Source organism: Schistocerca cancellata, chromosome 7 (assembly GCF_023864275.1).
Source record: "Schistocerca cancellata isolate TAMUIC-IGC-003103 chromosome 7, iqSchCanc2.1, whole genome shotgun sequence".
Taxonomy (NCBI): domain Eukaryota; kingdom Metazoa; phylum Arthropoda; class Insecta; order Orthoptera; family Acrididae; genus Schistocerca; species Schistocerca cancellata.
Window position 1 is genome coordinate 299,705,538 of NC_064632.1, and position 19,812 is coordinate 299,725,349.

General features: G+C 39.9%; 1 protein-coding gene across 1 annotated transcript in view; it reads left to right on the forward strand.

Annotated features, from left to right (window-relative positions):
• The window catches only part of LOC126092039 (protein SYS1 homolog), a 48,776-nt gene that overhangs the window by 9,986 nt on the left and 18,978 nt on the right, over positions 1-19,812 (forward strand). The window contains exon 2 of the mRNA XM_049907442.1: positions 14,453-14,520. Within this exon, the coding sequence (XP_049763399.1) occupies positions 14,453-14,520 (68 nt within the window). The remainder of the gene's footprint in view (positions 1-14,452; positions 14,521-19,812) is intronic.

Sequence of the window (19,812 nt, forward strand, 5' to 3'; positions counted from 1 at the left end):
CTCGGAACAGTTTACTTACATCAGCTCCAGCTTCTGGGACCTAAGGATATATAGGCTCTATTAAAACATCTACTTCTCAATTATTGCCACATTGCAGTAGCAAAGAATGTGTCCAGTGTTGTTTGGTAGGCTTGGGAATTCATGGTTCAAGGAACTAAAATAGGTGGTCCCAGTCATGAAATAGAGCCATTTCCCAATATGTATTTGCCACTGTCCTGCGCGTGGAGATAGTGCACTGGATAAAGTAAATGTGTCTGGCATTTATTAGATCTATGAGGCTGTCGCAAACTGTGAAATGTTAATGATGGAAAACCTATTGTCACGAGAGATAATGCAACTTTTTCAGTCTCACAACGTCAGTCACATGTAATAATCATACTTAGATCTAAAAATTAAATAAAACATTAAGAAATAGCTGTTTCTACAATAACAATGGCTGCAAATATTTAAAACTTATTATTTTTTTAATTGTACCTGGATAAGCTGGTAACATGTTGAGAATGTGTAAAATCCTTAAAGCTGTACCTAATTAATCACGAGTTGTGAAAAGTCAAAATTGTTTAAAAGGACATAGTACTGTAATGTAAAGGGAACAACAAAATAGTATGCTCATGACAACATTCCATGGCATTTAGCATTTTACTAAACTCACTATGCATCACATAAACTCGTGTGATATGGATGATGGATATGGAAGAGAGGAAGGTAGGAGGAGGAGGAGGAGAAGAAGAAGAAGAATACTGCTTTTGTATGGTATTAGAATGTAACAAAGGACTGTAATACATGAATGTCTTTTTAAAATTTTCTAGTTAAATTAAAACATTGAGTGCATGCAATTTCCCCAGAGGGTGTCTGAGATGTGTTATGTTTGTGTTCATTCAACTCAGTCCACTTGCAGGGTCAATGGAAGTGTCTGATTCCACACATCGGCTTCTTGTGGTGTGTGACGCCACGATGGTGCGGAATTTAGTTTGTGAGAGTGGCGTGTTTGTAGGTGTCGTTTTGATGTGCTCAGTGTTGCTCTCTGGTGGTGTGTTTATGTGTTGTGTGTTAGGTGATGTTTTTGGTTTAGTTTGCAGGTGTGGCATGTTTATAGATGGTGTATTGTTGCGGTCAGTGGTTCTCTTTGGTGGTGTGTTTATGGGTAGCGTGTTATGCAGCATATGGGGTTCATTTGGGTGTTTGTTGTGTGTGAAATTTGGTAAATTTCTTTGTCTTTGGTAGGTATGGATATAACTGATAAGGTCAACAGTTTTTGGTTGTCAGCGATGATGGGGGACAGTGCATTGTCTCTAATAAAATTTCTTCAACTATTTGGATTGTTCGATGAAGTCGTGAAGTGTTCAGTGTGTCGTGAAGAAATGAGGCTTACTAAAGTTCCGGCATCTCAGACCAGGGACAGCTATATTATGGAGATGGTGTAAGGATAACAGGTCAAGGGAGTCCACATTTGATTTTCTAGGGTTTTATACTGTGGTATCGGTTGTTTCTGTTGACCTATATAGGTCAAGGGAAGTGATCGATTCCAGTGGATTTTTGTGTGTAGTGGAATTTGGGGAGGTTGTGGGGTCTTGTTATTTTAGTGTTTTTTGTCATTTGGTCTAGTGGTGTGTGTTTATATTTAGTTTATCCCCACCCAAAAAACCCCAATTTCTCCCACTTGTCCCATTAGTTTCATTATATTGTTGGAGGAATATCTGTTTGGTAGACTTTTGATCAATTTTCATGTTTGTTGTCATATTTACTTGATGACGTCACAGAAGCAGTATTGGAGTTGCTGTGAATGGTCGTTTCCGCCATATTGGTGATGTCATTGGCCAAAGGAGAGGGGTGGAATCAGACGCTTCTGTTATACCCATATACACACATCAAAAAAAGTTATGCATCACCCCAGTTTCCAGGACTCCTGTAGATAGATGCTGACTGTGGATATTGTATCACAGACAGTCCCTTTGACTGTTCAGAGATGTCACTAAACCCGCCCAAAGATGTAAACAACCATGCATGAGCAGTGCCTATTAGACAGAGGGGGTCCGACAGCTGATCAGTTCCAGTCATTCCATCAGGAAATAGTACATGGCTCGTGTTTTCTGTAGTTCAACCATGCCTAGATGATCAATACTGCAGTTCGATCACGTCCGCATTGTTACTTTGTGCCAAGAAGGGCTCTAAACAAGGTAAGTGTCCAGGTGTCTCAGAGTGAACCAAAGTGATGTTGTTCAGACATGGAGGATACAGAGAGACAGGAACTGTCGATGACATGCCTTGCTCAGGCTGCCCAAGGACTAGTACTGCAATGAAAGGCTGCTACCTATGGATTGTGGCTCAGAGGAACCCTGACAGCAATGCTACCATGTGGAATAATGCTTTTCGTGCAGCCATAGGACATTGTGTTATGACTCAAACTGAATGCAAGAGGCTACATGATGCACAGCTTCACTCCCAACGTCCATGGCGAGATCCATCTTTGCAACCACGACACCATGCAGTGCAATACAGATGGGCCCAACAACATGCCAATTGGACCGCTCAGGATAGGCAACACATTCTTTTAACCAATGAGTGTCGCATATGCCTACAACCAGACATTCGTCAGAGACGTGTTTGGAGGCAACCCGGTCAGGCTGAACACTTTAGACACATTGTCCAGCGAGTGCAGCAAGGTGGATGTTCCCTGCTGTTTTGGGGTGGCATTATGTGAGGCTGACATACGCCACTGGTGCTCATGAAAGGTGCCGTAATGGCTGCACGATACGTGAATGCCATCCTCTGACTGATAGTGGAACCATATCGGCAGCATTTTGGTGAGGCATTCGTCTTCATGGACAACAATCCATGCTCCCATCGCGCACATCTTCTGAACGACTTACTTCAGGATAACAACATCACTCAATTAGAGCAGCCAGCATGTTCTCCAGACATGAAGCCTGTCAGCATGCCCGGTATAGATTGAAAAGGGCTGTTTATGGATGACGTGACCCACCAACCACTCTGAGGGATCTACGCCAAATCTCCATTGAGGAGTGGGACAATCTGGACCAACAGTGCCTTGATGAACTTGTGGATAGTATGCCACAACGAATACAGGCATGCATCAATGCAAGAGGACGTGCTACTAGGTATTAGAGGTACCGGTGTGTACAGCAGTCTGGACCACATCTGAAGGTCTCACTGTATGTTGGTGCAACATGCAATGTGTGGTTTTCATGAGCTATAAAAAGGGCAGCAATGATGTTTATGTTATCTCTATTCCAATTTGTCTACGGCTTCCAGAACTCTTGGAACTGAGGTGATGCAGAACTTTTATTCATGTGTGTATTTCAAGTTCTTGCAAGATGTTCAAAGACAGCCATTAAGCATTGTTTGTAAAACTTCAAGATACATGTCTGTTGCTCCAACATAGTGTTAAGTTTCTGTCAGTTTATCTTCAATGTTGCCTTATTATTTTATAGTGTAGTATTTTCTCTGAACTGAGCCTCAAAAGTTCTACTTGTCCAACCTATATACTGTTTGTAACAGTTGTTGCACTCACTTATAAGCAACCAATGCACTAACTTTACAACTTGATTTATTTGTATAATGTTTTAGCTTAAAACAAAGAGTTTCATTTGTGCAAATGCCCAGTCTATGCCCAGTTTTTGCCCAATTTAGAGCTGGTTTTCTGAAACTGATGCAGTGTCGTATCTGACATCATTCCTCTCTATTCTGTAGACATCTACACTTCCCGAATAGCTGAAGTGGTTAAGACAACTGACCATCATGTGTAGGAAATCCAGGTTCGAGTCCCTGGCAAAAATTTTCGCATGGCACTAATAGGTAGTGCATCTATATCTCATACAGCTAATGCCAAGATTTTTTTTTTTTAGCAAATTCATTTCGAATTGGTTACTTTGTATCATTTTGGCTTAAAATGAAGAGTATCACTTATGCAAAAGCATGTTCTTCGTCTGGTAGTCAGAAACTCTTTGTGCTGTTGTATGACATCCTTCCTCTGTATTCTATAGGCTTGTAGATAAATTTTTCTGCTTGATGTTCCTCTTTTAAAGCAATAGTAGCTGTTTCCTGCATGTGCTCTCTCTCTCTCTCTCTCTCTCTCTCTCTCTCTCTCTCTCTTTCTCAAAAGACCGCTTCCATCTTGTAACCATTACTAATAGCAACTGGGATAATACTGGTCTTTTCAGTTTCCTATCTTGCTCTCCAAAAGGTTGCTTAAGCAATCTGTTAATTAAAGAATGAAATATGTGAAGGTTAGTGCTTTTCAGCCCAGAGTAAAATTTAGTGTTGAATATGAATCTAAAGGGGCACCTAATCTGTTTATTTGATGTAATTGTCACTGAAGCATTTACAGGAAACCCACTTGCGCCATTCTAGCTTCTACATCATGGCATCCAACAATACAAGGTTTCTGAGGAGGAATGGTCAGTATTTAAGGATACAACAGGAACAATTGTTCGAACAAAAAAGTCTGGTAAATGTAGGCTCTAGAATCCATACTTTAAGAACTCTGAACACAACTACAACTTTGATACTGTGAAATGAATGTCTTTTACTGTGAGCTCTTTGCTTTCCTTATATTGGGAGGAGATAGAATGAATCTAAATAAGGAAAAAAATGTCCAGTGAGCATGGACTCTAACACGCAAACTTTAATAGCTACGGGCACTTACTCAGTAGAAGAGATGCGTTCCACAGAATTGAAGATGTAGTAGTGCTCGTAGTCCATAAGATATGCATTTTAGAGCCAATTGTTTACTAGATATCCTTGTCATACCCATTGAATATTGACCATACTGTTTATAAAAATGGCATATTTTTGTTACTTAATTAGCAGATTGCCTAAGCTACCACTAAATAAACAAGACAGAGGAAAAGAAATACTCATTCTCAAGCAGTTTCCTATAAGTTATGGTTACAAGGCTACAGTAGTCACTAAAATTTTTCAAAAAATTAAGACAGAGCTCATACGGAGAACAGATACAAGTGCAAAAAGCTGTGTATGTGTCTATAGAATAGAGAGGATTGGTGTTAGAGATGGTAGCACAAGAGTTTCAGAAAACTGGTTTGAGAGTAGGCTTCTGCATAAATAAACACTTTGTTTTAAGCTCAAACATGATACAAATAAATTAAGTTGTAAAGTTAGTCCATTGGGTGCTTATAAGATTAAGTGCAACAACTGTCATAAACAGTATATGGGTCAGACTGGTAGAAATTTTGAGACCCAAGTTAAAGAACAAATTGTAGTAGAGAGTAATAACACATCATCTGAAGATCATTTAACTGATAGTAAACACTAGGGAGGACCTAGGGTCACCCATCTTGAAATTTTACATGCTATGCCTAAAGGACTTTTTTTAAACATTTTGTAAGAACTTGAAATATGCAGATATCATTTGAAAAAACCAGATTACATACCTGATCCTCAATGTATCTTCCAGAATTCAATCTACTTCAAGATTTTTAATGACATACTCAGATGGGCCAGTCATCAGAAAGTCTCCAACATTGCTAAAGCCTCACTTAGTAAAATACTACCTTAGTAGCTCACCACACTTGCTGGCAGCATGGCCACAGGCAGAATGAGTGAATTTAATTATAAAGTGAAAAAAGTTTCATGTATTAATGTTAGCATCATTACTTAAATTGCTTCTTAATTTTAAATTACTAGTATTATGACATTTAAACAGTTCTTTGTTACATTTTAACTGGGTGTTGTGTGTTGTCCTTAGGTTAGTTAGGTTTAAGTAGTTCTAAGTTCTAGGGAACTGATGACCATAGATGTTAAGTCCCATAGTGCTCAGAGACATTTTTTTGTTACATTTTAATATTGCACACAGTCAGTATTTTTTTCCTCTTGTCTTCCCACCTTTCTCCCTCTGCTATCCATCATCCATGACACATTAACCTCTATGATGCATAGTCAATTTAGTAAAATGCTAGTCACCATGTAATGTTGCCACAATCATACTTTCATGTTGTTAGCAGTTTCTTACAGCTTTGATTATGTTATTTTTTAAATAGTTTTGACTTTCCACCCTTTGACTAATCAGATACAATTTTATGGATTTTAAATATGGTCAATCTGTTACCTGTTAATTCAAGTACAATTAAAATTTTTAAAATTTTTTTTCCATCTGTTTGCCACTTAAATAGCTACTGTATTTACACGAAACTAATGTGCCATCAAATGTAATGTGCATCCCAATTTTGAAGATTAAAATCATAAAAAAAGACTTCATTGTTGCATCACTGGTAGGCTAAACTTATTTTACACAACAATGGTTGTATATATGAAATATCGAAACATCATCAATTTTTAAGTGATCCAGTCTTAAATGACACAGTCAGTATTAAAAATGAATGCCTAGTTTGATTACCTACATGACATGCAAACAAACATACTGTAAATTACAGGCATTATTAGTCGTTATTCAATAATGTCGTCATTACTGATATCCTCAGAGAAGTCTACATCTGAAACAGATTCATTTCCTTTTTCCCCATCATCCTCAGTGTCATTCTAGAGCACATCATCTTCACTGCCATCCATTTCTGGAATTTTGTGGTTAGTGTTGCCTTTCCAGGCAGCCAAAACCCAGTATGCCATAATGTGGAGTGCAGCATGCTTAATTTTTCCTTTTGGAGTTGGTCACAGGTTGGCTCATACAAAAATTTTTAGTGTTCCTGAACATAACCTTTCAAATGTTTGTTTATAGTAATGTTCAGAGGTTGTAACACAGGAGTCATTCCTCCAGGAATAATAACAAGGTCACCAGCTAGGCTTCTTTGTTTACATCATCAGTGAGATGATCATGAAATGCATCAAGGCAAAGCATTGATGGTAGCTTAGAAAGCCCACAAGGACAGAGTTCCCATACATTTAGAAGCCAGTCTTGCCTTGGTGTATTAACAACTGCAACCACCTGTTTTGATTCATTCCTTATGGTGTCACTAGTCACAGGTTTCCCATTCTTTCTCAATTCATGGATGAATTCCAAAATTTTTGCTTCAGCATCAGGATGTCTTCCTTTGCAAGGGCCAGTGGATTTATTTCTAGTAGCATTACTTGCAAATAATGCCAATTTCTCTTTCTTCCTTAAGCTACATTAAACTCGTCTCACTCTCCTTTTACCATATTTTTCAGCATAAAGAATTACTTTACACTTGACAGCAGCATCATACAATGTTCTTCTCTGAGGGCCTTCCGTTTCGTGAGTACCTAATACAAACACACAGCACAGAAATAGGCCAATTCTAATGTAATGAAGTTGAGAACTGCAACACTGCATTGTGATGTAAGAAACAATACTTAAATTTCAGTGAGATTGCTGGTGAACAACAGATTCAATTTTTCACTTGAATGTAATGCACTATCAAATCTTATGCCTTATTTTTACATTTGAAGGTGATCATTACATGTGAAACTAGTTACCAAGTGTGACTGTTTGCAGTTGAGGCTGCTGTAATAAATATTTAAAAACGCTGTAAACAATGTTTTTTTTTCTTTTCATTTCATGTTTCTTCAGATTAACTGAAGCCCTTGATGCTGCTTCACCACCTCACAGCTAAAAAGTCACCTTTCAGACTGACCTATGCCTTGAGCTACTCTGCAGATTGGTATTTCGCCACAACTAACATTTTGTATTCACATTTGTCAACTTAGTCAACTCACAACCAAATAGTCACCTATCAACTTTACCTAGACCTTGGGCTGTGCTATAGATCAGTGTGTTACTCCATTCTACAGTCCAAAGAAAAACAGAGCTGCAAAGAAATATTGTCACTGTTCTCTTGTCTTCCGGTTTGTGCATATATGACCTCAAACACCACAGCATCATTACATCACAAGACGAAGCCGACATTAGATGTCGATAGGGTCAGTTGATTCCTTCCCCTACTTTAGATCGTGTTGATGATACGTTTTCAATCACTTTATTAGATAGCAAGCATTCCATTTGCGACACTTGGTTTGTGTCCAGCAGCATATCCCTGTAATCCATTTGCTTACGTCTCTCGACTCCAAAATTTGGAACAGTGTGGCACCATTTTCTGGAGGTCAGTGACAGCAATTTATTACAAAACTTTTAAATTTGTAATCATGTCAGAACAGTTTGTCTGCTGATGTTTCACTCCTCTGATTGAGACTGTGGTTCTATATGTACCTACCTACCTTGCATTTTTATTTCACAAAAGCTGCTGTTGAATTAGGTGCCTAAAATTTGTCCATAACTCAGATTGAATAAGCAAATCAGAGTACCAGTAACAAATCTCTTTTCAGCTCTACACCGTCCTCACTGAATGTCTATTTTGACTGGTAGGGCTAGTTAACACACAACTTCATACAGTCGCATAATCTGCTTTAATGATGTGCTGTGGAACCTTGCTTAATGAGCTCCTCTCATAATGCACAATTCACGTAGCAAGCAAAACAAATTGTAAAAAAATTACTGACTTAATGAGTGATGTTTCGCCTGATGAGTGACGACGATTTGAAGTGACGTCACCAGCTGTTCACATGCTGTGGGGAAATGTTCAACAATATGAACACCTTTCATTTTCAGCAGCAGCATATGAACAATGTCTTTAGTACATACTCCAGTCAGGATGTAGTGCTTCTTCTGCTACCATCTTAGTGCAGTTGGTCATTACACATTTTTCTAAACATGTGTTTTTTTGTGTTCATGTTTTTAATAACCTTCATAGAAATGTCCGCGAAGATAAAGCCACAAGAATACAACCATGAGAGACAGAAAATGACCTTAGAAATGAAACATAAAATCACTGGAAAAGGCGAACATGGTGTGAGTGTTGCTGATTTAACATGCATATATGTAGTCTGTCTACATCAACTATTTGCACTATCCTCAAGAACAAGTACAAGATTAAGGAGAGACATGCTTCTAAGGGAGTGAAAGAGTATCTAAACTATGGTTTCTTATTCTGGAAAACGTTGAAAGGTTGCTCCTTGTATGGATAAATGAAAAGCAATTTATTAACAAGAACATCATTTGTGAGAAGGAAAGAATGATTTTTACTGACCTTGTTAGGAAGACGCCAGGATCATCAGCATCCAAAGAAATGTTTAAGGGAAGCCATGGGTGGTTTGAAGAGTTTAAGAGAACAACTGTCAGCTGGCTCCGACACAAAGGCAACAGAGAAATTCATCGGCAACTTTAAGATGCTCATAGATTCTGAGGGTTATCTGCATCAACGTGCTTTTAATTGTGATGAGACGGGTCTATTGTGGAAAAAGATTTCAAAGCTTAACAGAGGAGAATGTATTTTCCAGTCACAAGCCAATGAAAGACTGTCTCACACTGCCGTTCTGTGCCAATGCAAGTGACAATTTGAAAATTAAACCATTGCATGTTTACCATTCAGGAACTTTGATACTTCAAGAAGTGTAAAGTCCAGAAGAGCAGGTTGAATGTGATGTTTAGGTCCAACAACAAGGCTTGGCTGACATGTGATCTATTTTGTGATTTTGATCAATGAAGTGTTTGGTTCTTTGGGGAAAAAATATTTGCTTGAGATGAATCTGCCACTCCATGTCTTGCTTGTTATGGACAAAGCTTGTGCCCGTTCTCCAGGCCTACAAGACTACTTCCTAGAAGAATTTCAATTCATCAAAATCTAATTTCTGCCTCCCAACACTACTCCATTACTCCAGCCTATGGACCAGCACAGTATTTCCAAGTTCTACACTAAAGTGCTCTTTAAGCATTGCTTTAAGTTGACTGAAGCTACCAATCTCACTCTCAGAGAGTTTTGGAAATATCACTTCAACATCACTGCCTGCAACAAGATGATCAGAAAGGCTTGAAAAGGGGTCACCAAAAGAACTCTCACGTCTGCTTGGAAGAAGCTTTAGCCACAGTGCTTTGTCGAATGTGACTCTGAGGCATTTGAGTCAGTACCTGTGGAGCCTGTAGTCTATGAGATTGTGTCTTTGGCCAAGAACATGGGACTAGAAATTCATAACAATGATATCGATGCGCTTGTAGAAGATCATAACCACGAAATGATCACTGAAGAGCTTATGGAGTTGCAGTGTGTTTGACAGCAGGAAGCTGTGGAGAGGAGTTCTTCAAAGAAAGAGGAGGAGGAGGAAGAGGCAGTTAACAGCAAAGCAGCAGTCTTCTGGCGCAATAAGAGAAATGCTGAAAGTGTGGGGATTGGTTGCATCAATTGAAAATCATCACCCCAATAAAGCAGTGGCTATGTGCACTACAAGTTTGACAAAAATGCTTTGTTGCATTTTCACCAAGTGTTGAAGCATTAGCAGAAACAAATTACTATAGATAGCTTCCTAGTGAAGAAGAATTAGGTTATGTATTATGAATAATAAAGTGCATAGTAGTGTGTGTATAATTTCCTTGAATAAATGGCATGAATAAGATAAAACTTTTAGCATGGAACACATTATTGTATTTCACATTAATTTTTATATGGGGTTAAATTGTTTCACTTAATGAGTGTTTCACACTACGAGTAAGATTCTGGAACAAATTACGCTCGCTGTGCGAGATTCCACTGTATAAGCGTATGCTACTTAACTTTGATGGATTTGTTCAATTATTGACAAATTTCCATAACTGATTTATTCTGTTGCCCATGGTTTTATTTCTGGACATTCTTGCTAAGAAGCTATGGATTATTTGTCTATATGAAATTCATTGATTGTGAAATCACGTTACTGATCCTGAAATGATGGTGTACAGCTAGCTTTATGCTTTGTCTGCCTGAACCAAATACTGATTTATCACAGATTTAACTGGCTTCATAACAAATAGTGGTAGGCATATCTACCAAACAATAAAACTATGTTTGTGAGAACTGAACATGCTGGTCAACATGTCATCTACTATAGGATTGTTCACCATGGTTGGTAAAATTTGTCCCCTTTGTTCCCTTATCCCTATTTCTCTGTTGAAATAACTAACACATGGGTCATGCTAAATAATACTGGAAATTCCTGGATGGAACAATAGATAAAATACAAAAAATGCAACCACTCACCTTTAGCAGACTAACATGTGGCACATAGGCATACATAACAGAACATTGCATTAACTAGAGCAATGAAGAATGTCCTACCAAAAATCTTAGACACATCACCCAATCTGCCACCTACTCAGCATTCAGAATATACTTGTCCATTCCTATTCCAGTGATGTACCCCATGGTTCATTTCCTTGTGGACAACCCAGGTGCAATACCTGTTCCATACACCAACCCACCAGCCCCTACCACAGTCTAGTCACAGGCATTTCCTGCCCCCTTAAAAGGCAGGGCCACACTTGAAAGCTGCCTAGTTGTACATCAGCTATGGTACAGTTACTGTGCAACATTCTATGTTGGCTTAACAAATAACCAACTGGTTACTCACATGAGTGACCACAGCCAAACTATGGCAAACCACAAATTTGACCGCCTAGTTTCCGAACATGTTGCACACAACAACATAAATGACTTCAGCTGCTTCACTATGCATGCCATTTGAAACTCCCTTCGAGCACATATTTTTCGAACTATGCATGTGGAAATAGTCTTGCAAGCACATTATGTGTTCTCACAATCCTTCCGCCCCCCCCCCCCCCCCCCCGCACACTCACACACACTTCTCCTCTCCCCCCCCTCCTCTCTTCTCCACCCTTCTCCTCTGCCCCCTTCTCCTCTCCCCCAACCCTCCCCCTCCTTGTTCTTGTCCCTGACTGTGTCTTAACCCCTACCTTCCTATCTTTCCCTGTCCCCCTCACACCCTGTCTCTCTCCAGCTCCACCTTCCTCTCTTTCCCCCACCCCTCCACTGCTCACCAGTTACATTGCACACATTCATTGCTCTCCTGAACATCCTAATTACCATCTTCTTTTCCCAACCATGGCAGTTCACCTCCCGCATAGGCTGTCCAGGTCAGGGCTAATGATTGCAGTTTGCGTGCGATCGCTTCTGTCTGCACTGAAGCCCTTGCCTGTACCACGTCTCCTCGAAGTCAATTCATGTACACCACTGTGGTTTAGCTGTAGGCCAAAGCTTTGCCTGGACCTTTGGTGTGGCCCTAAAGGCTTCGTTAATCCTGCAGCTCTCCACAGTCACTTCGCCTCGATTCTGGAAGTGTTCTGTGTTTCTGAAGTGGTTTACACCAACGGCTCGATGGCTGATGGTAATGTTGGCTACGCCTTTGCCCACAGAGGCCATATTGAACAGCATTCCTTGCCCAATGGCTGCAGTACATTCACTGCAGAGCTGGTGGCCATACCTCGTGCACTTCAGTATATCCATTCGTGCCCCGAGGAATCGTTTCTTCTGTGTACAGACTCCTTGAGCAGCTTACAGGCTATCAGCCAGTGTTACCCTCGCTTTCCTTTGGCGGTGACCATCCAGGAGTCCATCTATGCCTTGGACCGGTCCCATCATTCAGTGGTGTTTGTGTGGACCCCAGGACACGTCGGTATCCCAGGCAACGAACTTGCTGACAGGCTGCCCAAACAGGCTATGCAGAAACCGCTTCTGGAGATTGGCATCTCTGAACGTGACCTGCGTTCTGACGTACGCCGCAGGGTTTTTCAGCTGTGGGAAACGGAATGGCATAACAGTATGCACAACAATCAGTGCGTCATTAAGGAGACTATGAATGTGTGGAAGTCTTCCATGTGGGCCTCTCGCAGGTAATCAGTTGTCCTCTGCCGGCTCCACACTGCCCACACTTGGGCAACCCACGGTTACCTGCACCCACCTCATTGTCGGTGCAGTGCCCAGTTGACAGTGACCTGTAATCTGGTGCACTGTCCCACTTTGACTGCCCAGCGATGAAATCTTGGGTTACCAGACTTGTTGCCACTTATTTTATCTGACATTGCCTCATTGGCTGATTTAGTTTTATGTTTCATTCTTGAGGGTAGGTTTTATCATTTGATCTTAGGTTTAGCACGTCATTTGTCCCTCTGTGTCCTCCACCCTAGTGCTTTTAGAGTGGAGGTTTTAATGCGTTGCAGAGTGGCTGGCTTTTCCTTTTCATTCTCGTGGTCAGCCAGCCACTGTGATCTGCTCTCTTGTTTTACTCTCTTCTGTTTCTAGCATCACTTTGTTGTTTTCTTGTCCTCTTTTGTTCCTTTTAGTGTTTGTTGCCCTTCCTTCGTTCTTGTGGTTTTCCCTTTCTTTCCATTTTGTGTTATATTCTTGTCTGTTTTAATCTCACACTTGGGGCATTGTTTTATGTGGAACAAGGGACTGATGACCTCATAATTTGCTTCCTTCTCCCCTCTTTTCAACCAACTGACCTCTCCCCCTCCCTCTCCCTCTCCCCCTCTCTCTGCCCCCCCTCTCTCTGCCCCCCCTCTCTCTGCCCCCCCCTCTCTCTCTCCCCACCTCCACCTCCCTCTCCCTCTCCCTCTCCGCCCTGTCCCGCCACTGTTTCCCAGTTCCACACTCTCCTTGTCTCTATCTCCACCTTCCTCTTTCCGCCCCCCCCCCCCCCCCCACCTTCCCCTCTCTATATCTCGTGTACGCTCTGTCCCCTCAGAACACCTTTCGTTGTCATTGTGCAGACACTGAGTCATCTATCTTTTCCACTGCTGCCTTGAGCTATTTCCTCCCTTGCCGCATGTGTCCCTCCATATCCCACTGCCCCTCCATCAGGCAACTGTTCTGTAATAGTCAATGTCTTTATGTCTGCAATATGTGCTGTTGGATGCCTGTGTGGTTGTGTGTGTGTGTGTGTGTGTGATTGTGTTCATTTTCACCCAGAAAAATAGCCAGAGCTTGAAAGATGTAAATAATGATGTGTTCTAATGTGTGTGACTGTGTGCCACAAACATACAGATCACTCAATTTTTAGGAGAAGTGCAAAAACATTTGCTGCTGGACGGAGCTTCACAAATAAATAATTGAGTATAAAAGTAGCAGAAATTAGTGACAGAACAAAATTCAGGATAGATGTTGAACAGAGAAATAAACCACAGCCCAAGTAAACAGCATACTTAGCTGCAGACCATCTTTGCAGAAAAGAGACACTATGGATGTGAAAGATTGAAAAAATTCAGATTAAATGTAGGTAGAATAGATTTAAAAAATTGCAGACGGGGTGTGTTTCTGTAGTTCATGTACAGTATTATGGATAAATAATAGATCAAAAGTCGTGACACATTCACAGTGTTAGGAATTGTGTAGTAGTAAGACATAATTTTATCACAGTGTACTACAATTTGTAACACCGTTGAATTAAACTATGTCTCTTGCAATGTATTGGAACTGCATAGATATTATTTATTTTGTTCGTAACAAATTGAAATTGTAGATATTACATTAAACTGGCTTTACATGTTATTTATTTTATCTTCTTAACATGCCAGTGGAAAATTATTATTGCCCAGTGGCATATTATTTAATTATTTTAAGTTGTTTTTCTGTAGCTTTTATGATGTCTATTTAACAATTTTGCTCTCTTTTTATTTCAGGAGGTTCATGTACGAGATGTTAATGGAAAATTAATCATTACTGCATTTGTCTTAAATGCTCTTGTTGGGTAGGTCATTATTGCTGCAGATTTTTTTCTGTTTGATAGGTATTTTATTAAGATCTTTCATGAGTTAATATTTCAGTGTTGTAAAACATTCGAGTCCACAGCTTGGTGAACACAGTTGATTCCACCATTTGTATTAGTACTTAATTTCATTTTGTTAAATTTATTTAGTGTCATGTTCATTGAATGCCATGTCTGTTTGTTGGTGGGAGTAATATTCAAATGAACTTGCACACATTGTAACAGATAACTTTAAAGTTACAATAGCAATTGAAAACTTAAACAAAAGGAACATATATCTGTTTCATTCATTTCCCTTTCTTTATTACAAACGCAGGTCACTATGGGCCCCAGCCATTCCAATGCTTCAGTGGTGAGGTTGTGGATGTCTTGTAGCACACCCTTGAAGGAGGTATTGGGGCAAACCAGGGCCAGGTGGGTGATTGATTGCTCTTTGGCTCCACATCGATCACATTGGGGGCATTCTGAAGCTGCCCACTGAGTCAAGCTTTTGTTGCAGATGCCATGGTTTGTGCGAATCTACACCGGCAGCTGCATAGATACACTGAAAATCAGCATAAAGTGCATGGCAGAGGGTATCCTATAGCACTACTAGTTCCACTTGCAATTAGAATGGGGAAAACACGACTGTCCGTATGAGCCCTAATTTTTCGTTACTTACCTTCATGGTCCATATGCGCACTGTATGTTGGCAGCAGTGGAATCATGTGGCAGTCAGCTTCAAATGCCGATTCTCTAAATTTTCTCAATAGTGTTCTTCAAAAAGAATGTCGCCTTCCCTCTAGAGGTTTCAACTCAAGTTCCTGAACACATAGGTAACCTGCCTCTGAATTGCTTTGATGTCCTCCTTCTATTTGAGCTGGTACAGATCCCAAACACTGGAGCAGTAATCAAAAATTGGGTGCACCAGTGCCCTATATACAGTCTCCGTTACAGATGAACCACATTTTCTTAAAATTCTCCCAATAAACCAAGGTTGACCATCCATCACCCCTACCAAAGCCCTCATATACTTGTTCTATTTCATACCACTTTGCAACATTATGTCCAGATATTTAAACAATGTGACTGTGTCGAACAGTACACTACTAATGCTGTATCTGAACCTTACTGGTTTGTTTTTCCTACTCGTTCACATTAACTTGCATTTTCCCACATTTAGAGCTAGCTGCCATTCATCACACCAACTAGAATTTTTGTCTATGTGATCTTGTATCATCTTGCAGTTACTCAACTTCGACACCCTATGTACACCACATAATCATCAGTAAACAACCACAGATTTCTGCCCACCCATCTGCCAAATCATATATGTAGAGAACAACGGTAGTCCTGTCACACTTCCGTATGAAACTCCTGATGGTACCCTTGGCTCTGATGAGCACTTGCCATCGAGAACAACAAACTGGGTTCTATTACTTAAGAAGTCTTTGAGGCACTCACATATCTATGAACTTATTCCATATGCTCATGCCTTCGTTAACAGCCGGCAGTTGGGCACACTATCAAATGCTTTCTGGAAATCTAGGAGTATGGAATCTGCTTGTTGCCCTTCATCCACAGTTTGCAGTATATCTTGTGACAAAAGGACAAGCTTAGTTTTGCATGAGTAATGATTTCTAAAACCATGCTGATTCGTGGACGTAAACTTCTTAGTTTCAAGAAAATTTATTATATTCATACAGAGAAAATCTTCAAGGGTTATGCAGCAAACCGAAGTTGGAGATATTGGCTCTGTAATTTTGCAGGTCCGTTCTTTTATCCTTTTTATATACTGGAGTCACCTGTGCTTTTTTTCCCAGTCATGTGGGAGCTTGTGCTGGATGAGAAATTCATAATAAATGCAAGCTAGGTAAGGGGCCAGTGCCATAGAGTACTCTTTGTCAAACCAAATTGGGATTCCATCCGGACATGGTGACTTATTTGCTTTCAAATCTTTCAGTTGTTTCTCTATGCCAGGAATGCTTATGTCGTCCGTATGGGAGTCTGGCCGATGATCAAATGACTGTATGTTTGCACTATTTTCCTGCATGAACAATTTCTTGAATGTGAAATTTGAAACTTCAAGTTTCATTTCGTAATCTTCAACTGCCATGCCAAACTGGTCAACAAGGGCCTGAGTGGAAGCCCTAGCAATTTTAAATAGGACCAGAATTTTCTTGGGTTACCTAGCAGATCTTTTGCTAAGGTATGACTGTGGTAGTTGTTGTATGTATCGCACATAGATCTTTTCACAGAGACACAAATCTCTACTAACCTTTGCTTGTCGTCATTTGTGCATTCTCTTTTGATCCGAGAGTGCAACAACAGCCTCTGATCCTCAGCATTTTCTAAATTTCATTATTAAACCATGATGGTTCTTTTCCATCCTTTATCCACTTACTCTAGGCACATAACTCTCCTGACCATGACTTACAATGTCATTGAACTTTGCCCATAATCCCTCTGCATCCATCTTACTGTAACTAAGTGACATTAATTCACTCTCTAAGTGAGATGCTAACAACTGCTTATATGCTCTACCTAGCAGAAACACTCGCCTAGCCTTCTTGACTGCTTTATTAACTTTCGTAAGTATAGTTGCAATAATAACATAATGATCGCTAATCCCTGTTTCTATACTGACAGTCTTACATCATTATCTTCAGGAAAGAGAAAATCCTGGTACCTTCAAAGTTGGACCTGTCATGAGATGAGGGTTCATGACATTCTGATCTTGCCAGAGTGATGTCCAGTGATCATTGATGTTGAAGTCATTGAGCTGGTTGGCAAATGCTACAGGGGGTGTCTTGACTTCAGTCTCAGTTGCTGTTATTTGGGGAAATCAACACAAATGGAAAGGGATGGTTGACATTACATTTTCCCAACTGTGATTTGAGGGCTGCCAGCCATTTAGTTTGGAGAGGCAAGAGATTGTGGCAGTCATTGGAGGCCAGTTGTTCTAATAGTTTCTGTTATGGTTTGGATTGCCTGGTTTAGTTGTTTGTTGGAAATGTTGGTATGGCAACTGTTGATTCACAAAGGAGCACAGAATTCTGCAGTTGAGTGTATGAGGGCTGTTATGGTAATTCTTGAAGTTTCATCAGTAGAATCCCACAACATACTGCCCAGCTTCTGAATCTGACGATTTTTTTTTTTTTTTAGTGCTGTTTGAAGGTGAGTGTTCTTTCAATAGTGACGCAGAGGTATGTAGGATGTGGATTACCTTTCAATGTGACTCCATCATAGTGAACAAAAAGAGTTCTTTGAGCTTCTCTGCTGCAAAGATGGAACAATGTGACTTTATTTTTGTTTGGAGTCAGCTGGAAACCATATTCACTAATTATGACAAGGTCTTCTGTCAGTACATCATCTGTTTGGGCCAAACTCAAACACTGAGTACCGATGGTAGTGTTATCTGCGTACATGAATTTCCAAGATGTTGGTAATGTATCTGTGATGTATATGTTAAACATTAGAGTAGCTAGTATAGATCATTGAGGTAGGCTAATTTGTAGACTATGGAAAATATTTGACTATACTAGCTACTCTAATGTTAAACATTAGAGTAGCTAGTATAGATCATTGAGGTAGGCTAATTTGTAGACTATGGAAAATATTTGACTTTCCATAGATGTGTTCTTGGAAAGGTCTGACACTAAACATCTTGTTGAGTAGATGAAGAAAGTGTATGCAAGGAATAAGCTGTTATACCATGAGTGTCAGTCCTTTCCAAACTGTATCATAGGCTGAACTTAAATTAAGAAATGCAACTGATGTTTTTTTGTTGTTGGAATCTTCTGCCTATGTAGGCTTTGAGCAAGAGGACCTGATTACAGGAGCTTCTCCCTGTCATAAAACCATCTTGCTTATTGGTATGCTGTTGTTTACAAATGGTGTTAGACATGCATAAGGCATTCTTTCAAGTATTATGAAGCAATTGGTTAAAAGTGCATCTGGTCTGTAGCTTTCTGGCAAAGTGATGTTTTCCTTAGGCTTATGGGTAATAATAACTTTGCTGCTCTTGAAAGGTTTTGTTAACTTGCCTCTTGCAGAATATCATTGTAAAGATTTAAAAGCCAGTACCACATGTTTGCAGCCACATGTTCCATTAATTCAGTATATATGTTGTCTAACTGTGCAGCTTTTCTGCATTTTTACAAGTTGATTGCAGTATTGAGTTCGTTCACTTTGATAAGCTCTGATTTTCATGAAGAATTATTTATTTATAGCTTAGTTATAAACTGTAATACTGAACTGTCAAAAGAAACAAAAGAACTTAATCAACAAATTTGTGTTTTTTCTGTGAATATTGTTTCTCCTCGAACACACAAAATTACTGTCCAGTATTCAGCTTCTCTGGAGCACATCACCAGTCTCATCAGGGGAAGCCCTTAACCCTCAATCCGAATCCCACATTTGGTCATCCTGATATCATCCAACTCAGATTATGAGTAGTCACTTGGCCAGGGTTTCATAAAATCTGTGCATGTTGTTGCAGTTCTAGGACCCTTGTGGTTATCATGTTCTTGGCATATGTCATAGGTATCATTAGTTTTAACTTTTGTGACTCAATAGGGACCTAAGTTCTTGGCCTTTAGCTTTAGTGTTGGTCCAGTTTGTGTTCATTACCCTCCCACCAGGTCACCAACTTCAATCTTCAAGGCTTTCTTCCGACATCGGTGAAAGTTAGCTTGGTTTTCTTCTTGCACCTTGCTGATCTGTAGCTTAGCATCTTCCTTCAAATTACTGCCTCTCTTTAAAAGTGAACTACAAATTTCTTCTTCTACAAGGTGTACAACTTTGATTCCTCCGTTTTTTCCCCAACATTTGAGACTTTAATGAAACAAATTGGTTACACATGTGTTATTCAAAGTATTTTCCATCGCTGGCCATTACTTTCTCCCATCTTTCGGGCAGTGTACGAATCCCATGTCGAAAAAATTGTTTATCTCTAGAAGTGATCCACGAATTGATCCAGTTTTGACTTCTTCATGAGATCAGAAGTGTTGGTCAGCCAGACCATGCGCCATTGATCTAAACAGGTGATAGGCAGAGGGAGCAATGTCTGGAGAATACGGTGGCATGGATAGGACTTCCCGTTTTAATGTTTCCAAGTACGTTTTGACCTCTTTTGCAACATGGGCTTCAGTGTTGTTGTGCTGCAAAATCATGCCTCTCACTGTATTGTGGCTGTTTGTCTTTTAATGCTCTGCTCGAACGCATTAATTGCATTCAATAACAGGCACCTGTGATTGTTTTACTTGGTTTTAACACCTGATAGCACATGACATA